Source organism: Brachionichthys hirsutus, chromosome 16, assembly GCF_040956055.1.
Source record: "Brachionichthys hirsutus isolate HB-005 chromosome 16, CSIRO-AGI_Bhir_v1, whole genome shotgun sequence".
Taxonomy (NCBI): Eukaryota; Metazoa; Chordata; class Actinopteri; order Lophiiformes; family Brachionichthyidae; genus Brachionichthys; species Brachionichthys hirsutus.
This window is the reverse complement of record NC_090912.1, coordinates 6,527,521-6,547,380: the sequence shown is the minus strand read 5'-3', so window position 1 is coordinate 6,547,380 and position 19,860 is coordinate 6,527,521. Positions and strand designations below refer to the sequence as shown.

General features: G+C 46.5%; 2 protein-coding genes across 2 annotated transcripts; one reads left to right on the top strand and one right to left on the bottom strand.

Moving 5' to 3' along the window:
* The first annotated feature begins 4 nt into the window (after nt 1–4).
* On the top strand, nt 5–13,970 carry arhgap17b (Rho GTPase activating protein 17b). The gene is made up of 20 exons (XM_068749956.1): nt 5–57; nt 2,738–2,777; nt 5,963–6,067; nt 6,335–6,411; nt 6,580–6,691; nt 6,939–7,015; nt 7,151–7,253; nt 7,438–7,506; nt 7,649–7,730; nt 8,283–8,410; nt 8,517–8,628; nt 8,711–8,792; nt 8,963–9,043; nt 9,459–9,572; nt 9,651–9,742; nt 10,297–10,435; nt 11,164–11,460; nt 11,766–11,887; nt 11,966–12,379; nt 13,681–13,970. The coding sequence occupies exons 1-20, from the start codon at nt 5–7 to the stop codon at nt 13,842–13,844; spliced, it is 2,463 nt and encodes an 820-aa protein (XP_068606057.1). The 3' UTR covers nt 13,845–13,970.
* A 1,144-nt stretch (nt 13,971–15,114) lies between these two features.
* Nucleotides 15,115–19,383, bottom strand: slc5a11 (solute carrier family 5 member 11). The gene is made up of 14 exons (XM_068749957.1): nt 19,312–19,383; nt 19,007–19,111; nt 18,859–18,918; nt 18,662–18,766; nt 18,399–18,504; nt 18,222–18,302; nt 17,926–18,131; nt 17,103–17,238; nt 16,773–16,880; nt 16,537–16,687; nt 16,166–16,334; nt 15,675–15,890; nt 15,490–15,589; nt 15,115–15,347 (listed from the first exon to the last, which is right to left on the bottom strand). Exons 1-14 carry the CDS (start codon nt 19,378–19,380, stop codon nt 15,115–15,117), a joined length of 1,845 nt encoding a protein of 614 aa, XP_068606058.1. The 5' UTR covers nt 19,381–19,383.
* Nucleotides 19,384–19,860: the final 477 nt, after the last annotated feature.

Here is a 19,860-nt window from a genome sequence, read left to right as displayed (position 1 = left end):
AGACATGAAGAAACAGTTTAATCGCATGAGGCAACTCGCCAACCAGACTGTTGGAAGGTGAGAGGATTGCGAGTGTCGGATTTATGCTCGGCTCACGCTGCGGCTGCTTGTCAAGATTTGACAGCAGCGTTGTCGCCTTTTCTTTGCCATCTGTCGGGAGGGCTGGACGCGTCACTGATAAGGCCGACCTGGGTCGATCACCAAGCCTCGGGAAGGGCAGCAGGTCAAAATGAAACCAAAGGCACGCGTTTTAAATTTATAATGCAACTTTCCAGTTGTGTGTGTTTTTTTTTTATCCTTCTGGATACACATATAACACTTTAATGCTCTTCTATTGTCCGTGTGGAGACGTGTAGTGTGTGTCTAAGATTACTATCAGGTAGTTTTTAACCTCCTATTAAATTTAGGGAAAAAATCTAATTATGAAGATCTGTGTCCAATTAAGCCACACAATTTTAAAATGATCATGTAACCAACATATATTTTGAGTTTTTCCACCCAGTAGAATGGCTGATTCATGGTCAGAGTGGTCGCTGGGTCAACTTCGATGTCCAGCTGGATGAATCAATCGCTATATATATTTTTCTGGATGTCTTGATAATGTTCTAGAAGATCTTGTTTGTGCTCTGTCGGGCCAGGAGGTCCAGACAAACACGTTAACTGATGGGTGGAGGTATCTATCTATCTATCTGCACCATCCCTCCCCTCCTGTCATTCACTCCAGGGGTTTCCAGCAGTGGTCTCCATCAGAAGCCGCCACTGAGATGATGACAAGTCATCATTGGCTGCTTAGCTTCAGTGCAGCTTCAATTATTTTTACCTAAACTGCTGAGAGGGATGGTCCAAAAAAAAAAAAGAGAAACAAACGCAATCCCTCCGGCTAAATGTAAATTGCCACCATCGCTCTGGTGGCTTTTTAAAAACCTGTTTCCCAAAGAAGTGAGTTTGTTTCCCGCATCATCCTGTTTTGCTCAGGAGCAGCCAGGCACAGAGGGTTTTTTGTCTAGTAAGCATTTCCACGATTGTTGTCTAGGTCCTAGGACACAGGGGGAGGGTTGGGGATGTGACGCCGCCATGAGGGGCTTTGGCTTTGTTTTTGTTTTTAATAGAAGAGAAAACCGGTTTGATTTGCACGTGGCCAAGAAGGAGGGAACAGTTTGCACAGAGCAGCAGATTAATGGACACTTGGAGAGTTTGTGAGTCCTAACATTCCTCTGGAGAGATCAGCGCAGAGCTCTTTTTTTTAGAATTAGAATTTGGCACAAATACGATTAAACATCATTTTCTCATTGACTTCATTGAAATCAGACGTCACTTTGCATGACATTCAGTTCCTGGTTTGATCCGTCTGTGTTGATCTAACTATTTTTATGTCGGGGGACAGAGTCTATTGTTAGAAGAGCAGCTCCTGGCCAAAGTCGAGCTGAACTTCAGTCAAATCAATGCTAATTCAATATCGATAGAAATGTAAAAAACAAAATAGAAAGAAAATGCTTGTCTAGCGTTCTCTTTCCAAAGCGAGCCGTGTAAAAAGCCTTAATGTGTAAAATGGTTCCGTTTTAGCTGCGGATCATGTCTCATAGAAGGACATTTAGGTAATTCAATAAAAGCTTTACTGGACTATATGTGTACATTTTAAACATGAAGTAGGAGAACTGACCTGTCAATAACTATGAATAGTAATAAACAACAAAAAAAAAAATATTTATTACCACAGGAAAACCAAGAAATCCGGTATTCAAAACCAACCCTGCGTATTTCATTTAAAGCTAAAAGTTTTTTTATAAATACTTTCCAATCATGCATCACAAATTACAAACCGTAGAATCAAAGGTATTGAAACAGGAAGGGCGGTTCAGCATTTGTGAGTCGTCTTTTTAGGGTGTAACTTACAGCAACATTAGATAATGGCTCTTAATTGACCCCGGAGAGATTTGAACCTATCGCGTGGCCGTGTTGTGGTTGAGGAGGGTCTTCAGAGATTTGTGCTTTGCAGACACTAAATGTCAGCGTTGGCGTTTTTCTGAGAGAGCCACATGGCGAGCGATGCGTTCGCTCTCGCTGGACCTTGCAAAGCTGAGGAAGCTCCAAAACCGAGTCGTTGACGGCAACGAGTCTGACTCTGGAAGAAGGGAACCTTCACTTCTGATGTTTGGGTGTTAGTCTGATGTGACGTCACCCACACCGTGTAGGCGTGTTCAGGCCGTTTCAGACGCACACACCTCAGCCCCGTTGCCATAACAAACAAGCTGCAAATGGCACAAGAGGAAAGTGTGTGTTCGGACCGAGTAGGAATTCGAGCAGAAGCAGGAATGGGCGCGTTGGTGCTTCCATGTTAGGCTGCGTGTGCTCAGCCACGGAGTCCCACATGTCTCCTGATAAATGTCACATGGTAACATCATGTGAATTAAAAAAATTTTTTTTATGCCTTTGTGTATTTAAGATGATTTTGCACTGTGTATCTTTGCCGCAGGCACAAACTCCAGACGAGTAGACCCGGGTTGACGCGGCCTTAGTCTCGTTTGCCGTTCGTCTGCTATGCTGAAGTTAAGCAGCAAGTTGGGTCACGCTTGTGGAAATAAGGCGCAGTACGCCAGCGAAACACGTCCAAATACTTCATAGAATTTGTGTGCCTTTTGTTGTCTTTTCCAGGTGGGGGGGTTGCAATAAGTTGCATTTCTCTGGTGTCAGTTTTTTTTTTTACCTGTAGCTTTCATGTTTGTGTTTCCTTCAACAGGGCTGAGAAAACTGAGGTGCTGAGTGATGATCTCCTGCAGGTAAGTTCAACGATATTAAATGCTCATTCCGTGCCCGTGTTGTAAAGCGGCCTCACGACACGATACTTCACCCTCTAATAGTGTGCATTGGTGACAGATTACTATCTCCCAAACCAGGCATGAGCAGAGTGCCTTCTTGTAATGAGTATTTTCCTATTTAGATATTAGTTGAAGCCAAGTGAACTGAGCCATGGCATGGTGGCGCAGTGGGTAGCACTGTTGCCTAACAGCAAGAACGTTCCGGATTCCTTTCTGTGGTTTTTTTTTTCCGGGTTCTCCGGTTTCCTCCCGCCAACAACAACAGCTTAGCTGAATTGGTCACACCTAATTGTCCCTCGGCGTGAGCGGGAGTGGTTGTTTGCCTTTTGTGTGGCCCCACGATCAGCTGGCGTCTCATCTGGGGTGTATCCTTGCCTCCAGCAACACTTCAATGCGGATGTTGCTAAATCTCTAACTACACATTCCTCAGAGAGCTAAGTATCCGCGTTATCTTATTACACCTAAAAGCAATAGTGTGATAAGAGTTCGACCCTCATAATGTGACTCTTGGACCGTTACTCGAGATAAACAATATGCCGCTGATGACGGTCTTCCTCGGGATCTGGCGCACGGATAACCTTGATGTGTGGTAGTTCCTATGGCGATGCCGTCAAGTCATTTTGTCCGAACGCTGGATGCATTATCCGCACAGTTCAAAGATTGCCCCTTTCCAATAACGGTAAGGAATACTTGATGCTGGATGCTGGTCTGGATCGCTACCAAAATCTGTGTGACATTTTGAGGAATCCTAACAGACAAACAATCCAATGTCAGTAAAACCATAACCTTGACAGATGTGCCAAGCTCTAACCAGCTCTGTTAGAGCCATCAAGCCTTAGCGGAATGTTAATTCAAAGTCTGCTCACAGCCTCGGAGTACAAGTGATGTCATCAAAACTTTACTGGGAGGGTCATTCAACCAGCAATGTCTTGCCTGATCGGGGGGTACGGCAGGAAGACGGCCTTATGGTTTTGTACGTCAGGCAAAGCCTGTCAGTGGTCGTTTATCTGGATGAACACCCGAGTGGGTTTGTGTTGGGGGTGGGGGGGACGGGGGGGGTGGGGGGCGCTGTAGCCGCAAAAACCATGAGATCACGCTAGGAAAAACATCTGAAGAAAGACTGGGTGTGTTCAGACGTAAGGAGCTTTGTGGAAGGAGAAGTAAAGGTGGCCCTTCAAGCCTCTCCTTTAATCGCAGCAGTCAACGGTTTTATGGCGTGCAGTCGTGAACTATGAACCCAAGGCGTACCACACACTGCAAAACACTTTGTGCTGACAAAAAAAAAACAAAAGAAAGTTTTTTGCACTCGATTTGCTCGCTCGCTTTCCGGCATGTTATAAAAACACATCGTAAACAACAACAACGCAGGAGTGCGGTTATAAAGTCGAACTGTCGCATAGGTCGTAAGTCGATGACTACCCGTAGTCTTTAGCTAGCTGGGCAGGAAGCTAAAGCAGCTCCAAGCCGGAAAGCAGAAATTGTATCCACCCGCGTGGCTCCTCGGTGACTCACTACACATTCCACATTCTCCTCTGTGGCAGGGCAGAGGTTGTCAGCTTGCTGTTTTCATTGCAGTCAGAGGGGAGGGGGGGGGGGGCAGTAACTGGCTGGTAGACCTTTGGACAGCTCCTTAAACTGGGCCGACCATAGAGAAACATCTGTCTGTGTGTTTGATCGGGACGTTTTCCTTTGTGACTTCATCCATCTGATGAAGGTAAAAAATAAGCCACACAGAGAGAGAGGACGCCTGAACTGAACTTTGTGATCTTTCAAATCTAAATTGTGCAAAATTGGAAGCGACGATGCCTCGTATTTAAATTCGGCTGCACAAGCCACACTGCAATCTCTGCAACCCGTGTTTCCTTCTTGTTGATCGTTGGAGGTCTGGATTCCAATGCAGGCATGCTCACATAGACTTCCAGCTGAATGCTGAATCAATTGGATCCAGGTGATGAAACCGAGTCCGGCCGCAGTCTGGCTTGGAGCAGGCAGACACAGGAAAAAGAGGAGACGAGCGGAAGGAGGGAAAAGTGTGTGTGTGTGTGTGTGAGGGCGAGAGATGGCCAGACTGTAAATAAGCAAGGATGAAAGTGAAGTTTGAAGAGAGATCCTGATGGGGATCCGACTGCAAATGGCATCTAGTGATGTTTATGCTGAAACAGGAAGAGGAACTGAAAACTCAAGTGGTAATCAGTTTGTCTGGCTCCTATCTTGCTTCGTCTCCTACTTGGCCTTGTGCAGTTTTCCAGTGTGGGAACGTTGAACAGTGAATTGAATTTGCTAGAGCTGGGATTTAAGCTGGTGGCACCATAAGGATTGGACATTTTAAACTTCTGTGCCAATGACTTTATGTCAACATCATCACATCGTGTTAGCACGGAGATTCATTCAAAGGCAATCAGACGTCTGTGATGGCCTGCCGGCGTCTCGCGTGCTCTTCTCTTGTAGTTTTATAGATCTTGGTTCTCGCTCACACAACTGACTTTTTTGTCTGAATTGTTTTGTTTGTTTAAAATGTCTTCTATGTGCCGTGACTATCCGAGCCCCGTGAGATCGTCGATCTGCCAGTCATGTCAATGGACAGTGTCGTCTTTCGGCAACGAGGCCAGGATGGAAGTTAAGCGATGGACGTGTCCTCCCAGTGCAGCTGTTAGGAATACGAAAATGGCTGACAATAAAACTGTCTCGCCGTCAGACGGAAGAGAACGTGTGACGGTGTCTTGCCTTTTCTAAGCGGAGACAGTAATACGTTGACATTCTCTCTCCTTCGCTCCTGGACCGAGCTCGTGACTCAAATCACTCGTATGTCAAATCATTTTTTGCAGTGGGGAGTTGAATGGAGCTAAGACACTTTATATCGTAATTGTACCTTACACATATACTTACATAAACCTAGACATGATAGTTTTTCTATTCTTGATAGCCTCCTCCTGTTTGCTGATTGCAATTATCGTCCGACGAGTCGCTTCCAGACACCGCGGCCACTTTTGATTGATCATTTCATGCTTCATCACCTTCGTCATCACTGCCATCCAGTGTCTCGGAACGCTCTGTATGTCGAGGCGTTTACTGTATTGCCTTTTGATTTGTCGCTCCCGCCTGTGTTGTTGTTCTCCTGAAACCGACTCTTTTACCGGCGCACGCAGATCGAGAGGCGGCTGGAGGTGGTGCGTTTGGTGTCGCATAACGCTCACAAGAGGCTGGTGTTCTGTCTGCAGAGTCAACTGGGCACTGACGCCGACAAGAGACACGTAAGTAGCGCCCCACAAGGGTCTCGGTCTAACTGTGTTCTCAACGTGGCGCGTTAGCAGCAAGCTCAAAGAGACGCCCGTTATGTAGCCCGATGGCATGAGAGAGGTTCAGCAGGAACATGTTCAGCGCTGACCTTCTCGCTTGCACATCAGACAGAAACGTGAAAGCACTCGCTGGGAATCATCTTGGATTTGTTCTCGTTTCTAAGCTTTTCGACACACATTTCCCCCACATACATTTCGACCATATTTGCTGCCCGCTTGCAGAAAAAGCTGCCCTTGACAGCGTTGTCCCAGACCATGCAGGAGGGCGGCAGCCAGCTGGGAGACGAGAGTCTGACTGGGTGAGATGGACAAGGTTTCTATTGCATTCCAGTTTCAGCAGCACATTGGTGTCAGAAATAGTTTTCATTGATCCCGATGAACGGGAAGCCATTCAGCCATGAAGGAAGGTGAAGAATCTAACAAGGTGCACCCTGAATGTGTGTGTGTGTGTGTGTGTGTGTGTGCAGCAAGATGATGGATGTCTGCGGGGAGGCGGAGAGCAAGCTAGCGACTGAACTGATGCAGCATGAAGTCCAGATCGAGAGAGAAATTCTGGATCCCCTCAACCAGCTGGCAGAGGTGGAAACACACCTTTCTTCATACTTTAGACCCGATTGCGTGTATTTGATTTGTACATTTCCTCCGAGCTGTGGCCTTTGAATATTTCTTTAAACTAAATTCACCAAACTTTCCTCGAGCCTGTGTGGGATCCAACACACGGCGTGTGTTTAGTGTTGCACGTTCTCACAGGGGGGACATATAAAGTACGTCCACTGTCTCTCTCACAGGGGGGACATATAAAGTATGTCCACTGTCTCTCTCACAGGTCGACATTCCCAACATACTGAAACAGAGGAAGCAACTTGCCAAGCTGGTCCTGGACTACGACTCAGCCAAGACGAGGTACGCGGGTCTTATCAGATTTCATTCTGGTGTTTTCAAGCATTACCTGTAAAGCAGACTTGTCTCATTGTTCAGCGTTTTAATAAAACAACAACAACAAAATACAAGTGTCTAAATGATTTCTGGACCCACAAGGTGGTACCAGGCAACTAAGTCAAACAACCAGACCATGGCAGCTAAAGCCGATTCTCTCAAGGACGAGATGGACGAGGCGCTCAACAAAGTAGAAATATGCAAGGTATATTATATTTAAAGTGGTACGTTCCAGGCGGGGCCTCTGTATTGTTTTAAAGTCCTATCTTATGAACTTCCTGAACAAAGGAACCCTTGTAAGAAGAGCACACTGCGTACAAACATGCACGTTATTCGAGCCTTAATTAAATGTCCGGGTGTCTGGTGTGTCTTTTTCATCCCACATGTAGGACCAGCTCTCTGCTGACTTGTACAACTTTGCTTCCAAAGAGGGAGATTATGCGAGCTACTATGTCATGGTGAGTGCTCCTCCGTTCAGAGGAAATGGCCTAGATTGAAAATGGAGATATGATGCAAACTATAATCCTATGCTTTATCATGCAGAATGAACGCATGATTCACTGTGTGACGGTGACGCCTGCTTTTATGTTTGCCGATTAGCTATTGGAGGCCCAGGCGGACTACCACAGGAGGTCTCTGGCAGCTCTGGAGGCAGCGATACCAACCATCAAAATACAGCAAGGTGAGCAGCGAACATGGCGTGAGTAAAACAGGGCAGTCTTAGAGGGCAGCTGTAGCCGTTTCTGCTCTGTACCCCACTATTGAGAAATCTAGACCGTCCGGTCACGACTCGCTTGATGGATGGCGCAAACAAAGGAAACTGAGACCAAGCTAGTTAAGAGGAAGCGAAATAGTTCACGTCATAAATTTGAATATTCTCCCAGTCCTATTGAAGGAATCAACAAACCAGAAAAGCACTCGGAGAGCGCAGACCTCCTCCGAGCAGCTCGTTCCCCTCGTCATTGGATGTACACCATCCACATGGTGATCCGGAACATCCTCCTCTTGCTAGAGTGTGTGTGTGTGTGCAGCAGATGATGCGAGCGAAGCGAATGCAGTATAGCAGGACCCGTAAGCAGGTTACACATGTTGACAATGTCAGAGGGGTTATTCGTCTGGTTGGAGGCATCCCCACAGCAAGCATTATAAGCAACAGTGACATTTAAAGGTCCTCCTATCAAAAACCCAAATCTCAGTGAAGTGTAAAGCCGCTGCTGATGGTCTTCCTGCCCAGACTCCTGGATGGAGAAGCCGGCCTTCGGCACTGCTCTGGAGGAACACCTGAAGAGGAGTAACCGTGAGATCGCCCTGCCCTTGGAGGCCTGCGTCATGATGCTTCTGGAGACCGGCATGAAGGAGGAGGTATTGATGGAGGACTCCTGGTCTCTGGTGGCATGGCCAGACTCTGCATGGTTTACTTTATGTTCTTTATGTGTTCTTCCCCCCCCCCCCCCGGTTTTCCTTACAGGGTATCTTCAGATTAGCTGCTGGAGCTTCAAAACTGAAGAAGCTAAAAGCTGCACTGGACTGCTCCACCTCGCAGCTCGAGGAGTTCTACTCTGACCCGCATGCAGTCGCCGGTAAAAAGAAAAGCTTCTACAACGTCCACGTGAGTCCGTCTGGTTCAGATTGTTTCTTTACAGGTTTACTCTTCGTATGCAGGAGCCCTGAAGTCCTACCTCAGAGAGCTTCCTGAGCCGCTGATGACCTTTGGGCTGTATGATGAGTGGACGCAGGCCTGCAAGTGAGGACACACACACACACACACACACACACTAAAATATCCTGAAAAACTCAAACTCAAATAGGCAGTGAACACACAACCTGAAGCAGTGTGTACTCTCAGTTTGCTCTAGGGTTAAGGGTGTGTGTGTGTGTGTGTGTGTGTGTGTGTGTGTGTGTGTGTGGTTTCAGTGTACCCGACCCTGACAAGAGGCTTCAGGCCTTGTGGGTGACATGTGACTGTTTGCCGAAGACTCACAAAGCCAACTTTAGGTAAGAACATCTTCAGTACTTTTATATTCTGTTTGAGCTTTCGTCTCGTGTTTAAATTATCACAAAGATCCAACAATAATTCTAACACACGCAGACTGCCTTTTAATAGAATGATGATCGGTCTAGTTTTATTTGAGCTATTTAATGCTTTCTCTTTGGGACGCCTACCGACGCCTGTAGTGTTTGCTCAGCCTCTCTCCATCTTTTTATTTCTTCATCAGGATGTTTAACGATTTCAAAATTTGGCTTTTCTGATGAGTTTCCTTTTTCTTTTTCATCCGATTTTTGGACCAACGTGCTTGCGATGTATTCTGTTGAAATGATAAAGATACCGCTTGACATTCGGATGAGTTTAAAACATGACGTTCCAATTAAAAGCTGTGAGCTTTTTGAAGCTGCCTGATCTCTGCCGCAGGTATCTGGTGAAGTTTTTGGCTAAGCTGGCTCAGGACAGTGAGGTTAATAAGATGACTCCCAGTAACATCGCCATCGTCCTGGGGCCCAACCTGCTCTGGCCAAAGACCGAGGGGTGAGGACTCGGACGTCACTCTTCACATGTAGGGGAGGGCTCCAGAGTCAAAGCTTTCCTGTCTGTGCTTGTGTTCAGGACGCTGGCAGAGATGGCAGCAGCTACATCTGTCCATGCGGTGGCCATCATTGAACCCATCATCCAGCACGCCGATTGGTTCTTCCCTGACGGTAAATCTATTTACAACATAAGAGGATCACTCTGGTTAAAAAATAATAACTTTTAGAAAGTTGATTCAATGGAATCTAATAAAATACATCTACGACTACATTTGGTGATTTAGGTTAATAATTTTGATGTATATTCAGATTTGTTTGCTCGGAGACGAACTGATCAGCTGCAACATTTAATTCATTCTCACACATTATTATTTATTTATCAGGGCTTAACAAATATTTGAAAAGCTGCTGTACAAGCCAGAATAGTAAAAAAAAAAAACCCTATCTTGCAATTTTAAATAAAAATAAATAAATAAACTTGTATTTGTTTTCCTCACATCACAGTAATTTAGTTTAAATCAGCACTGTACTACTCACAGTAGCAGGTATGAGCATAATTTATTTTGCCACCACCTACGAGACATAAACACACAATATTGTAACATTTTATTGAAAGTTTAACAAAAAACACAGATCATTTAAATGGACAATAAAATATTTGATCAAATAAATAAATCCGATCATCTGTATCAATCTTCATCGTCTCTTCTCTGTTTGCCCTCCAGAGTTGGACTTCAATGTGTCAGGCATGTTCGCCATGCCCACCCACCCCGCCACCCCAGATACTGAACACAGCCTGGACAGGAAACGTCCCGGCAGCCTGGCGGGGCAAGACGGGGACAGTCACACCCCCCGTAAAGACAGGTACCTGTCTCGCCCCAACCTCGGCCTCGGCCTGCCCCTCACGCTCTCGTCCCGTCCCAGGACGCTGAGCAGGCAGGAGTCGCGGGGCCCGGTTGTGTCTGCCCTCTATGTGGTGGCCAACGAGTCCATCACAGTCACTGAAGAGCTGCCCGCTCCAGACTCCCAGGCTGCGCCGTAGACCCACGTAGCGCCCGGGAATTGAATTACTGATAGAAGGGAATGATGTTCTGTATGAGATTTGCACTTATGTTTAGGTGATTTTTTTAAAAACAAGTGATGTTTTGCTCCAGATTCACGCTGAACATGATGAAAAAAACCGATTCCTTCATTTTTTTTTTGTCTGTAGCTCTAATTCTCGTCTGTTACTCTTGTGTACTCTTTTGTCAACTCCTTTGTTTCATATTAAAGCTTAGGTTACACTGTTAGGTTGCTGGTTTGGTTTTGTCTTGGGCTTCCTCTGTTGCATTTTGTTTGTATGGTCTCTCCTGTCCTGTCCCTGCAGAGATGTCGCAGTCCGAGGCGCTTCTGTTTTTAAATGGTCACTGTCGTGGTTTCATGTCCTTTTTGGGTTGTCCTCTCTGAGCTGGCTTCATTGAACACAGGAAGTCGCGTCTCTCTCTCTCGGTTCCTGACACCATCTTTCTCCACCTGTCTGCTCTCGTCTTTCATTCTGTCTGATGGCGTGTGGTGTGTCCTCCTGAAGTCTCTCCCCTCTTCCCCTTCCCTAGCACTGTAATCAAACAGCCGGAGCCCGCTCCACGTAGAACCAGCGCTGTAAATAGAAAACCGCAACAACTAACCTCACCCGCCTTCCAACCCCCACTGCCCCCTTCGGAAGCCGGGGTTCCTGCCCAACCTGAGTCCCAGTCCCTGGTTTCGTCTCCACCTGCAGAGGCTGAGCAGACTGGCCTGGGTGGTTGTGGAGGTGGAGGTGGTGGTGGTGGTGGTGGTGGTCTGGGTGGTGGGTTCCAGGTAGCCACAGTGAAACAGCAGGTTGTAAACCAGCTCAGCGCAGAGGAGAGCAGGTAAGGAGGAGCGAGCTGTGGTGGCAAAAATACTCCACCGCCTGCCAGTCAGCCAATCCAGAGCTCACCCTCCCTTTATGTATGTCATGGGTTCGTCCTTGAGTTTTCATTTCACAAATCAAACGCCATGAAAAAGAAAATCCTAATAACTCCTCATGTGATAACCTTCATCTAATGTCGCCATTCTTTGAATGAAAACGTTTGATGTGATAACGCATGAGTTCTCGTACCGCAGCGCTTGTTAGTTTGCAAAGCAGAGGTGAGATGTTGATGGATTAACATTTAAATATGTTTTGTTCACACAGCCCAGGCCGTGAACATATGTCTACTCCCCCACCCCAGAGGAATGGTTCGCTCCATCTCACAGTAGGGACCCCCCATTCCCAGGGTGGATCCAGGGGTTCTAGTCCTCATATGGTTCGCCGAGGTGAGGGAATGTGCAGTCCGCTTTAGTGCTGCTTATAATATTAGTATCTTGGTATAATAATATTTTTTACCCCCGAAGGCACCAAGAAGCAGGCCCCAGCTCCACCCAAGCAAGCCAGCCCATTTGCCTCCCAGCACAGCAACACCCAGACGCCTGGCTCCCCGCATCATCCACCCATCACCCCCAGACGCCACTACGGCAAAGAAGGCATCATCCATGCCCCGATACATCCTCCCCCGCAGCCTCCTCACCCCCACCAGGCTCGAGGGGAGTCAGAGTCCTCACCCCCGACAACGCCCACCTCTCCAGACACTCCGCCTCATGATGGTCTGCAGTTTAACCCGCTGTCTCCCCACCACTCCGGGTCCCTCCCTCGTCCCTGCAGGCCGGCCCCGAAGCCACGACCTCGCCCCAGCATGCCGCCACCCCCGCAACCTCCAGCGAATGATGACAGTAATGGAATTGTCAGCTCTGCCTCCAAGGTCATAACAGGTAAAAGCGCCTCACGACTTCTGTTTTAAAATCTCCTAAAGTAAGGTATTGTGCAAAGAATTTATTTAGCAGTGTCGGTTTGCTAATGAACTAGAACCAACAGCAAATAAAAGAACCTGGTATGTTCTACTACAGCACTGGATGAAAAGGAAGGATGGAATCATCGCCTTCGTGTTGCAGCTCGTGAAGGTGGAGCTGCTTTATAAAATATACTCTTGCGATGGGAATTTCTCCTCAGTCATCATTTGGCATTCACTTATAAACTTGCATTTGTTATTTATTATATTCTCTATTGTTGATATACATCTAATTCACTACAACTGGACTGCATAAGTGATTTAAAATAGAGGCGCTGAGGTATTAAGATCCTCTCTGGGACGTTCACCACGTTTTCCTGGTGTAGCTGTTGGTATAATGCTGACTGACGCTATTGGCTATTTAGTGAGTTCGGCTTCCTTCCAGGCCATCCACGTATATTTCTGGCTTTTGGTTTCACTGTGGCGTACCGCCTCACACACTGAATGCGACTGTGGTGATCTGATGCATGACAGGAAATGTGTAAATATTGCAGATGTCTGAGGTGCTGGCCTGCCTCTAAGATGAGCTTTGCAAGGCAGGTTCTGGTAAGGATCTGGCGGACTGATGCCTCGGCCCAGCCTCTGTGTGCGTCTCTGTGGGGAAACAAAGAATGCACTGTTTGCTCCTTTCTTGTGTGTAAATGTTGGCCGTGCATGCAATATCCTGCATATTAGTATGCATTTGTTCTCCATTTTAACCCTGCTGTACAACAAAACTAACATGCTTGCCATTCCCACGTCACTAACATGGCGTCCAACATGCAGTACTAAATAGATGCAGACAGTATTTTTACTCTGTGTGAACTTCTTGGATGGATCCATGTTCCACACCAAGGATGCTAAAATGTCACGGCGCTTCACTTTTTACATTTTATTTTGCAGCCTCATTCCAAAATAAAAATGACAATTTTATTTCCAACACCCCATAAAGACAATGTAAAACTAAATTATATATATATATATAATTTCGTTTTTGCAAATTGATTAAAAAAAAAACTTTAAATAAACTAAGGCATTAGGCTGTAACAATATGTGGAAAAAGTGAAATGCTATGAATGCTTTCTGGATGCACTGTATGTAATGTTTATTTGGGGGTCTTACAGTCATTGTCAAGGTAACGTGTGAGACCCCCAACCCCCCCCCCCCCCCCCCGGTTTGAAGCGGCGTTGGTTCATAAGTTTAAATCTGTGTCTAAACTGATCTATTCTCAAATGTCCTGTACAGATGCAGGCCTGGTCCTGAAAGGGATTGGACGAGCCCTCGTCCCTGAGGTGGCTGCAGACCAACAGGGGGAGAGCTCTGCTGGTCAAGAGCCCACCAACGCCACCACCCCCACCCCATCCCCGACCCAAGACCCCCAGGCCCAGATAGAGAGCACCATGCTGTGAAAACAGAGTCCTCCCTCACTCAGCTGGTCCAGATTCGAATGTGTAGAATGACATATCAGACTGGGAAATCAAACCCATCGGTTCCCTCGCTCCGCTCGCATGATGCTCTCTGGTGGTGGTGGGGGTTGGGGGGGGGGGGGGGGGGGTTGCCTTTTCTTCCGGTGTACTGAGACTCAAACCAAGAACCTCAGCTAGACTTCTCATCAACCTCCCTTTGGGCTGTGGGCTGCTGGGGATTGAAGATGTGACTGGAGGGAATTGTTAAACTCCAGGTTAGGGTTAAATATCATGAACGCCGCAGCTGAATTCCGAATCGCTTTGTCTCTTGTTTCTTTTTACGATGTTGCTCTCAGTGCTACAGGTGAAATGTTTTTGAAGACATATCTGGTACCAGGTCATACCGATAAGTATTCTTTTATGCAGCAGCACAGTCGCACGGAGGTGTCGGAGTGTTGGCCGGGCCACTGTTGATCTGTACATTTTAATCATTTCACACGTTTTCATCCACTTAAATGTCATATTTGTCTGAGATGATTTCCGCAAAACCTCGGCGCCAAGAAATGAATGTAAGCCAAAGAAAATTAAGTTAAAGCTGCTCGGCTTGTGTTATGGTTGCTAATGACCAAATATTTTGACAAGAGTGCAATATGAAAATACAACTGTCATTCATTGAGGTTCTCTTTATAGCACATATGCTTTAATTTCTGTGGTTTTCTTTTGCACAATTATAGGGGAATTATTTTTGTCCTCCATGTGAATTTTATTTGATTTCCACCGACCCCAATTTATCAAGATCAGAGTTATTTTAAATGTACAAGAGTACTTTTCATCATTAAAAGGGATTCTTCTGATTGGGATAAGCTCAGCGCTCTGACCATGTGCAGTCAAGTAATTACATTCGTCTGTGTGTTATGTTCATTGCAGCTGATACTTTTAAACCTTGTGGGAGGTGCTTTTCAGGTCGACCTTTTATTCCTTCTTTTCATTTGTGTTCGCTCTACCGCACATAATGCATCTTAATTAAAGAATGTTCAACGTGTCACAGTGTCCACAGGTTCTTATCGGTTTGTCTTAACTGCAAGGATTTGAATAAGAGCAACAAAATGTTTATCTGCATCTGTGCAACGATGCAAGCAGGTACGAGGAAGGAAAACACTGTCACGGAATAATCAAACGTTTAATTACATCAGTTACAAGAACGAAATCGGATTAAAAAAGTTTACGCACCCCGGAGCCCATGGGAACATTCCGAGGGTTACGAACAGGCCTGTCAAGCCCAGTAGCCAACGAGGAAGGACATTATAGAGAGGAAAATGACGAGGTTGACATTAACAGTGAGTCGTAGTCGTGGTTTTTCATCCAGAGACTGGATATTATGTGTGGGTGCGGGAGGCACCACCGGATCATCCTCTTCCTCCGTCCTCCTCTTCATCCCACACAGGCAGTAGATGGCAGATACCAACCTGGACCGGCTCCGGACGGAGGACACAGAGGACGAAGAGTCTGGTTGGAGAGGAGCGTTCATCAGCAACACCGAAGAATGGAAAAATGGAAATAAAGCAGGACAGCGACCCACCGTTACCGTGGTGACACGCCTTTCTGTTCCCACCCTCCTCCTCCTCTCTTCCTGTGACTCCCACCTCACCGATCCTCTCCTCTGAGGTCGTTGTGTTTGTCTCCACTGAGAAGACCTGTTTTTGAGGCTCAACGGGGTCGAACCTTGTGAACCAGGTGAGGCGACTGATCTGTTTGGGGTGGGTGGGGAGCAGGTGAGAAGCCTGACATCTAAGCAGATTTGAAAAGCATCAGTATCTGTTTAACTGGCCTCACCTGCTCAGGTTTGGGCCCCTCTGTAACCAGACTGGCTAGAATCATTGGAATCAGGCTGATGAAGGCCAGTAAGATAGGGAAGTAGAGGTAATGAACGTGCTTCAACACCAAGGGTCTGTCGTCCGTCTCAAAGCAGAGGGGCGCAGGGTACACGACGTCCAACACCATGCGAATGCAGCCAACCAGCAGGCCGATAACCAGGCCCCAGAATGCACCCTGAGGAGCCGGCACGATGAAGAGCGTCACCAATTAAATGCTTCATCATCTGATCACAGCGGGGCTCAGAAAGTGACACAAAACAGAGATTCCTCACGCTGCCGTGCGACTAGCCTCACACTAACCGCTGAACTCGATGCAGCCTTGTTGCTATTGTCCCACAATAAAGGTTAAAAAAATCATTTCCTGTCAACTAATAAATGATATTCTCTGCAGCCTATTGCTGGGTGAGATCTACAGCAAGTTCCGTGACCCGAAGCTCCACGCCAGCTTACCTTCTCATTGGTCCTCTTCCAAAAGAAGCCCATGAAGAAGATGACGGTGATTGGGGGCTGGAGGTTGGAGCTGACGGTCTGGGTGTAGATATAAAGCTGCCCGCCCTGACTGGCCTGGACGACGGGAAGCCACAGCACAGAAACCACCGCCAGCAAGAGGACAAACACCCTGCATGAGAAATATGAGACGAATGAGAAAATAAATTAAGTTCTGCAAAGGCTTGTGGAATGTGAAACTGGCTTTGTGAACAATTACTTCCGTTATGGCTATGGGAAGCAGGATGGGAAAATGTAAAATCATTTAAAATGTGCTCTTTTAAATCTAATTTGCGCTCTGAGAGGCTGGTTATTTCCGCCTGCTTAACACACACCTGCCTACTATCATCAGCTCCCACTCAGATGCACGGCTTCTGAAATTGCTCCACAGATCCATGGTAAAAATAGTGCTGGCGCTGTTAAAGATGGAGGTGAGAGATGACATGAGGGCTGCGATCATCACCGCCATCATCAAACCTCTCATCCCTGCAAGGGAAACACACGGAGGATGGCGTGAAATAGGTGAATTCTGAAGGCGGAGCTGGAGGCGGGACAGGAAACGGTCTCTCACCTGCTGGCAGCAACTCCATCACCAGCCTGACGTAGGCGGTGTCCGTACAGCCCACCGGATTTCCACAAATCTCTTTACACAACTCGGCGTCGGCACAGGCCACATCATCTACACAACATCATTAACACACATACATAATCCATAGTGTGTCCTTCAGTGCAACAAATATCAAAGCTGTCAACAACCCCCGAGTGTGTTACCAAATTGAGCTCATTTATGATGTTAATTCACATTTAATAGAAGGCATACACGGTTTCCTCATTAAATGCTTTAAATCACTTTATCCCAGATGCTTTCTTGATCAATTAAAACCCAAGTGTCACATTGTACCTGTGTAAAGTATCCTGCTGATCATGCCGGGCATCACAATGACAAAGAAAGGCAGAATCTTCAGATACGCTGTCAGCAGTGAGGCACCTTTAGCATGGGTCAGTGTCTTAGCAGCTAAAGACCTTTGCACAATCACCTGCAGAGAGTCGGGGAGCTCCGGTTAACTCCGGATTTAATTGTTTTCAGATGCTTTTCTTCAGGGAAATGTGTCAGATCAGCATAAACAAGATGGAAAACACTGCATCACACTTTCATATTTGTAGAAAAACAGTCCATTGGCATTAGTATGAGGAAAAGACAGGATGCGGAGCTAGAAGTGGCAGAGAGAGGTTCTCCTTGGGAGTGACCAGGTCGGATAGGATTAGAAATGAGACAATAAGAGGGACAGTGAAGGTTAGACGTTTTGGAGACAAGGTCAGAGAGTCCAGAGTTTGATGGTTTGGACATGTCCAGAGGAGAGACGGGGACTATATCGGTAGAAGGATGCTGATGATGGAACTGCCAAGGAACAGGGCTAGAGGTCGACTAGGAGAAGATACATGGACGTAGTGAGGGAGGACATGAGAGTGGCTGGTTTTGGGGAGGACAATGCAAAGGACAGGGTAAAGTGGGGAAAGTTGATTTGCTGTGGGGACCCCTCACGGGACAAGCCGAAAGAAGAAGAAGTCTAAAGATTTCATATGCATGATGGGTTCTTTTATGGTCTTTATCCCTCCCCAGATTTGATACTTGCAAGCATCAAGTCTGGTTCAGATCCACAGATCGATAGAATAAAGAGCTTTCTATTTCCTGATTTGCTACAGACACGTTTTCTCTATAATACCTGGTCGGAGCACCAGTACCACATGGAAAGGATGGACTGGCCAAAGATGACCCCGGGCCAGGGTAGGTCTGAGTTCACTGGATCTCTGAAGATGTTGAAAGCGTCATCTCGAGGGATGCCACAGGTTGAGTTGGGCACACGGCTGGAAGGGATGGCATTGCCGTATCCCTCCATCAGGCCATTCCAGCCTCCGACCTCTGCAAAGCCTGAATGCAGTGGAGGGGATGCAGCAGAGTCAGACAATCTGGAACATAACGGTGCCAGTGATGTGACGGTGAAGGTGCAGTCAGACTCACTGAAGCCCATGAGGACTAGAGATCCAACTAGCATGATGGCCGTTTGGGCAGCGTCTGTGTAGATGACTGCAGCTAAACCACCTGGGACATAACAAATAACGACCAATGACATGCAGGACAGGACAGGCTGCTCAGTCTGAGGTGTTACAAAAGGTGTCTAATTTAAATGAAGGTCACCTGCTACTGTGAAGATAGCAGTGATTGACAGCAGCAACACCACAGACAGGTAGATGTTCCACTGTAGAGCAAGCTGAATGAACAGCGCGCCCGCATACATGTCCACCTGGACACCAACGATGGACACGCAAGACGGGAAATAGAAAATCAAATGTTTTCCCAAATACAGATGAAATGCGATCGATTATTAGCACAGAAGTTAAGGCAGCTTTCAAATGCCTGCACATGAAACAGCAGAGAATGGCTGTGGATTTGTTTCGTACGGATATCTTTGTGAAGATGTAAATAAATAAGGACAGGACAGCTATGAATAACTGTATTCTTCTACCACCAAACCGCCTCCGCAGGTACTCCGGCATGGTCGTCACCTGAAGAAGACCGGAAATCAAGGGCGATTACGGACGAGAGAAAATCCTGCGTGTTCACAGTGGCTGATGTTTTTCACGAGCAGACATCTCACCCCAGAGGCTATGTAAACAGGCAGGAAGACCCATCCCAGCAGCAGCACAAACACCATTCCCTGTTGATTCCCAAAAGACTTGACTTAAAAACAAGAAGCTGTGCATGCTTGTCTGATGTTTTCACAGACTGCATGCACAGACTCCTACATTCCACTCGTATATAATGGGTCCAATCCCTGCCGCAGCTCCTGACCCTGCCAGGCCAATGAAATGTTTGCTGCCAATGTTACTGGCGAACAGCGAGGCGCCGACCTGAATATAGATGAAAGGATAAACTATCAGCTTTAGAGCATGTTGCCTACATCTGATATCTAAAATAGTAACGGATTAGAAATATGCTACAGTCAGTCTACAGATAAAATAAAGAATTAAAAAAATGATATATATTTTTTAAATTCAAGCCATTTCAATTATTCCTTATATTCTTGTTTTCAAAGAACTCTCAGACTGACCGGCCACCAGGTCATGCTCTTCCCAGCCAGGAAGTATCCTTCCACCGTGCTGCGCTTCGTCCTCCACATCGACTGGCAGAAAAAAAAAGAGAAACCTCATAATCAATTAATCATAACATTACAAAGTAAATGTGTTGTGTTGCTCGTGTTAATGATCATGCAAGGTGTTGGCAGGGTTGCTTGGTAGTTTGGGCCTGATAGATTTGCAGGGTAGTTGGTATCAGTCAAAATTAAAATATTGCTGTTTTTTCATCATCTGCAAGAATCTAATAAGTGTGCTTCATAAAATCAATCGTACGGTACTTGCTGCGTCCATCCAGAGGGAGACCCAGTACAACACAATCTGCTCCAAAATGTGAGAGTGTCATTGTGCGTAATTGAATTTCTCCCTTGTATCTCTCAGTTCAGACGAGAACAGTTTTCAGGTTGGGTGATAAAGCGTGTTGAAATGCTCGGTGAATGCACTGGAATACACGCTTGTGTTTCCCTGTACTCACCCAGAAGCCAACAGCCAAAATCAATAAGAAATAGACCACCAACACCACCACA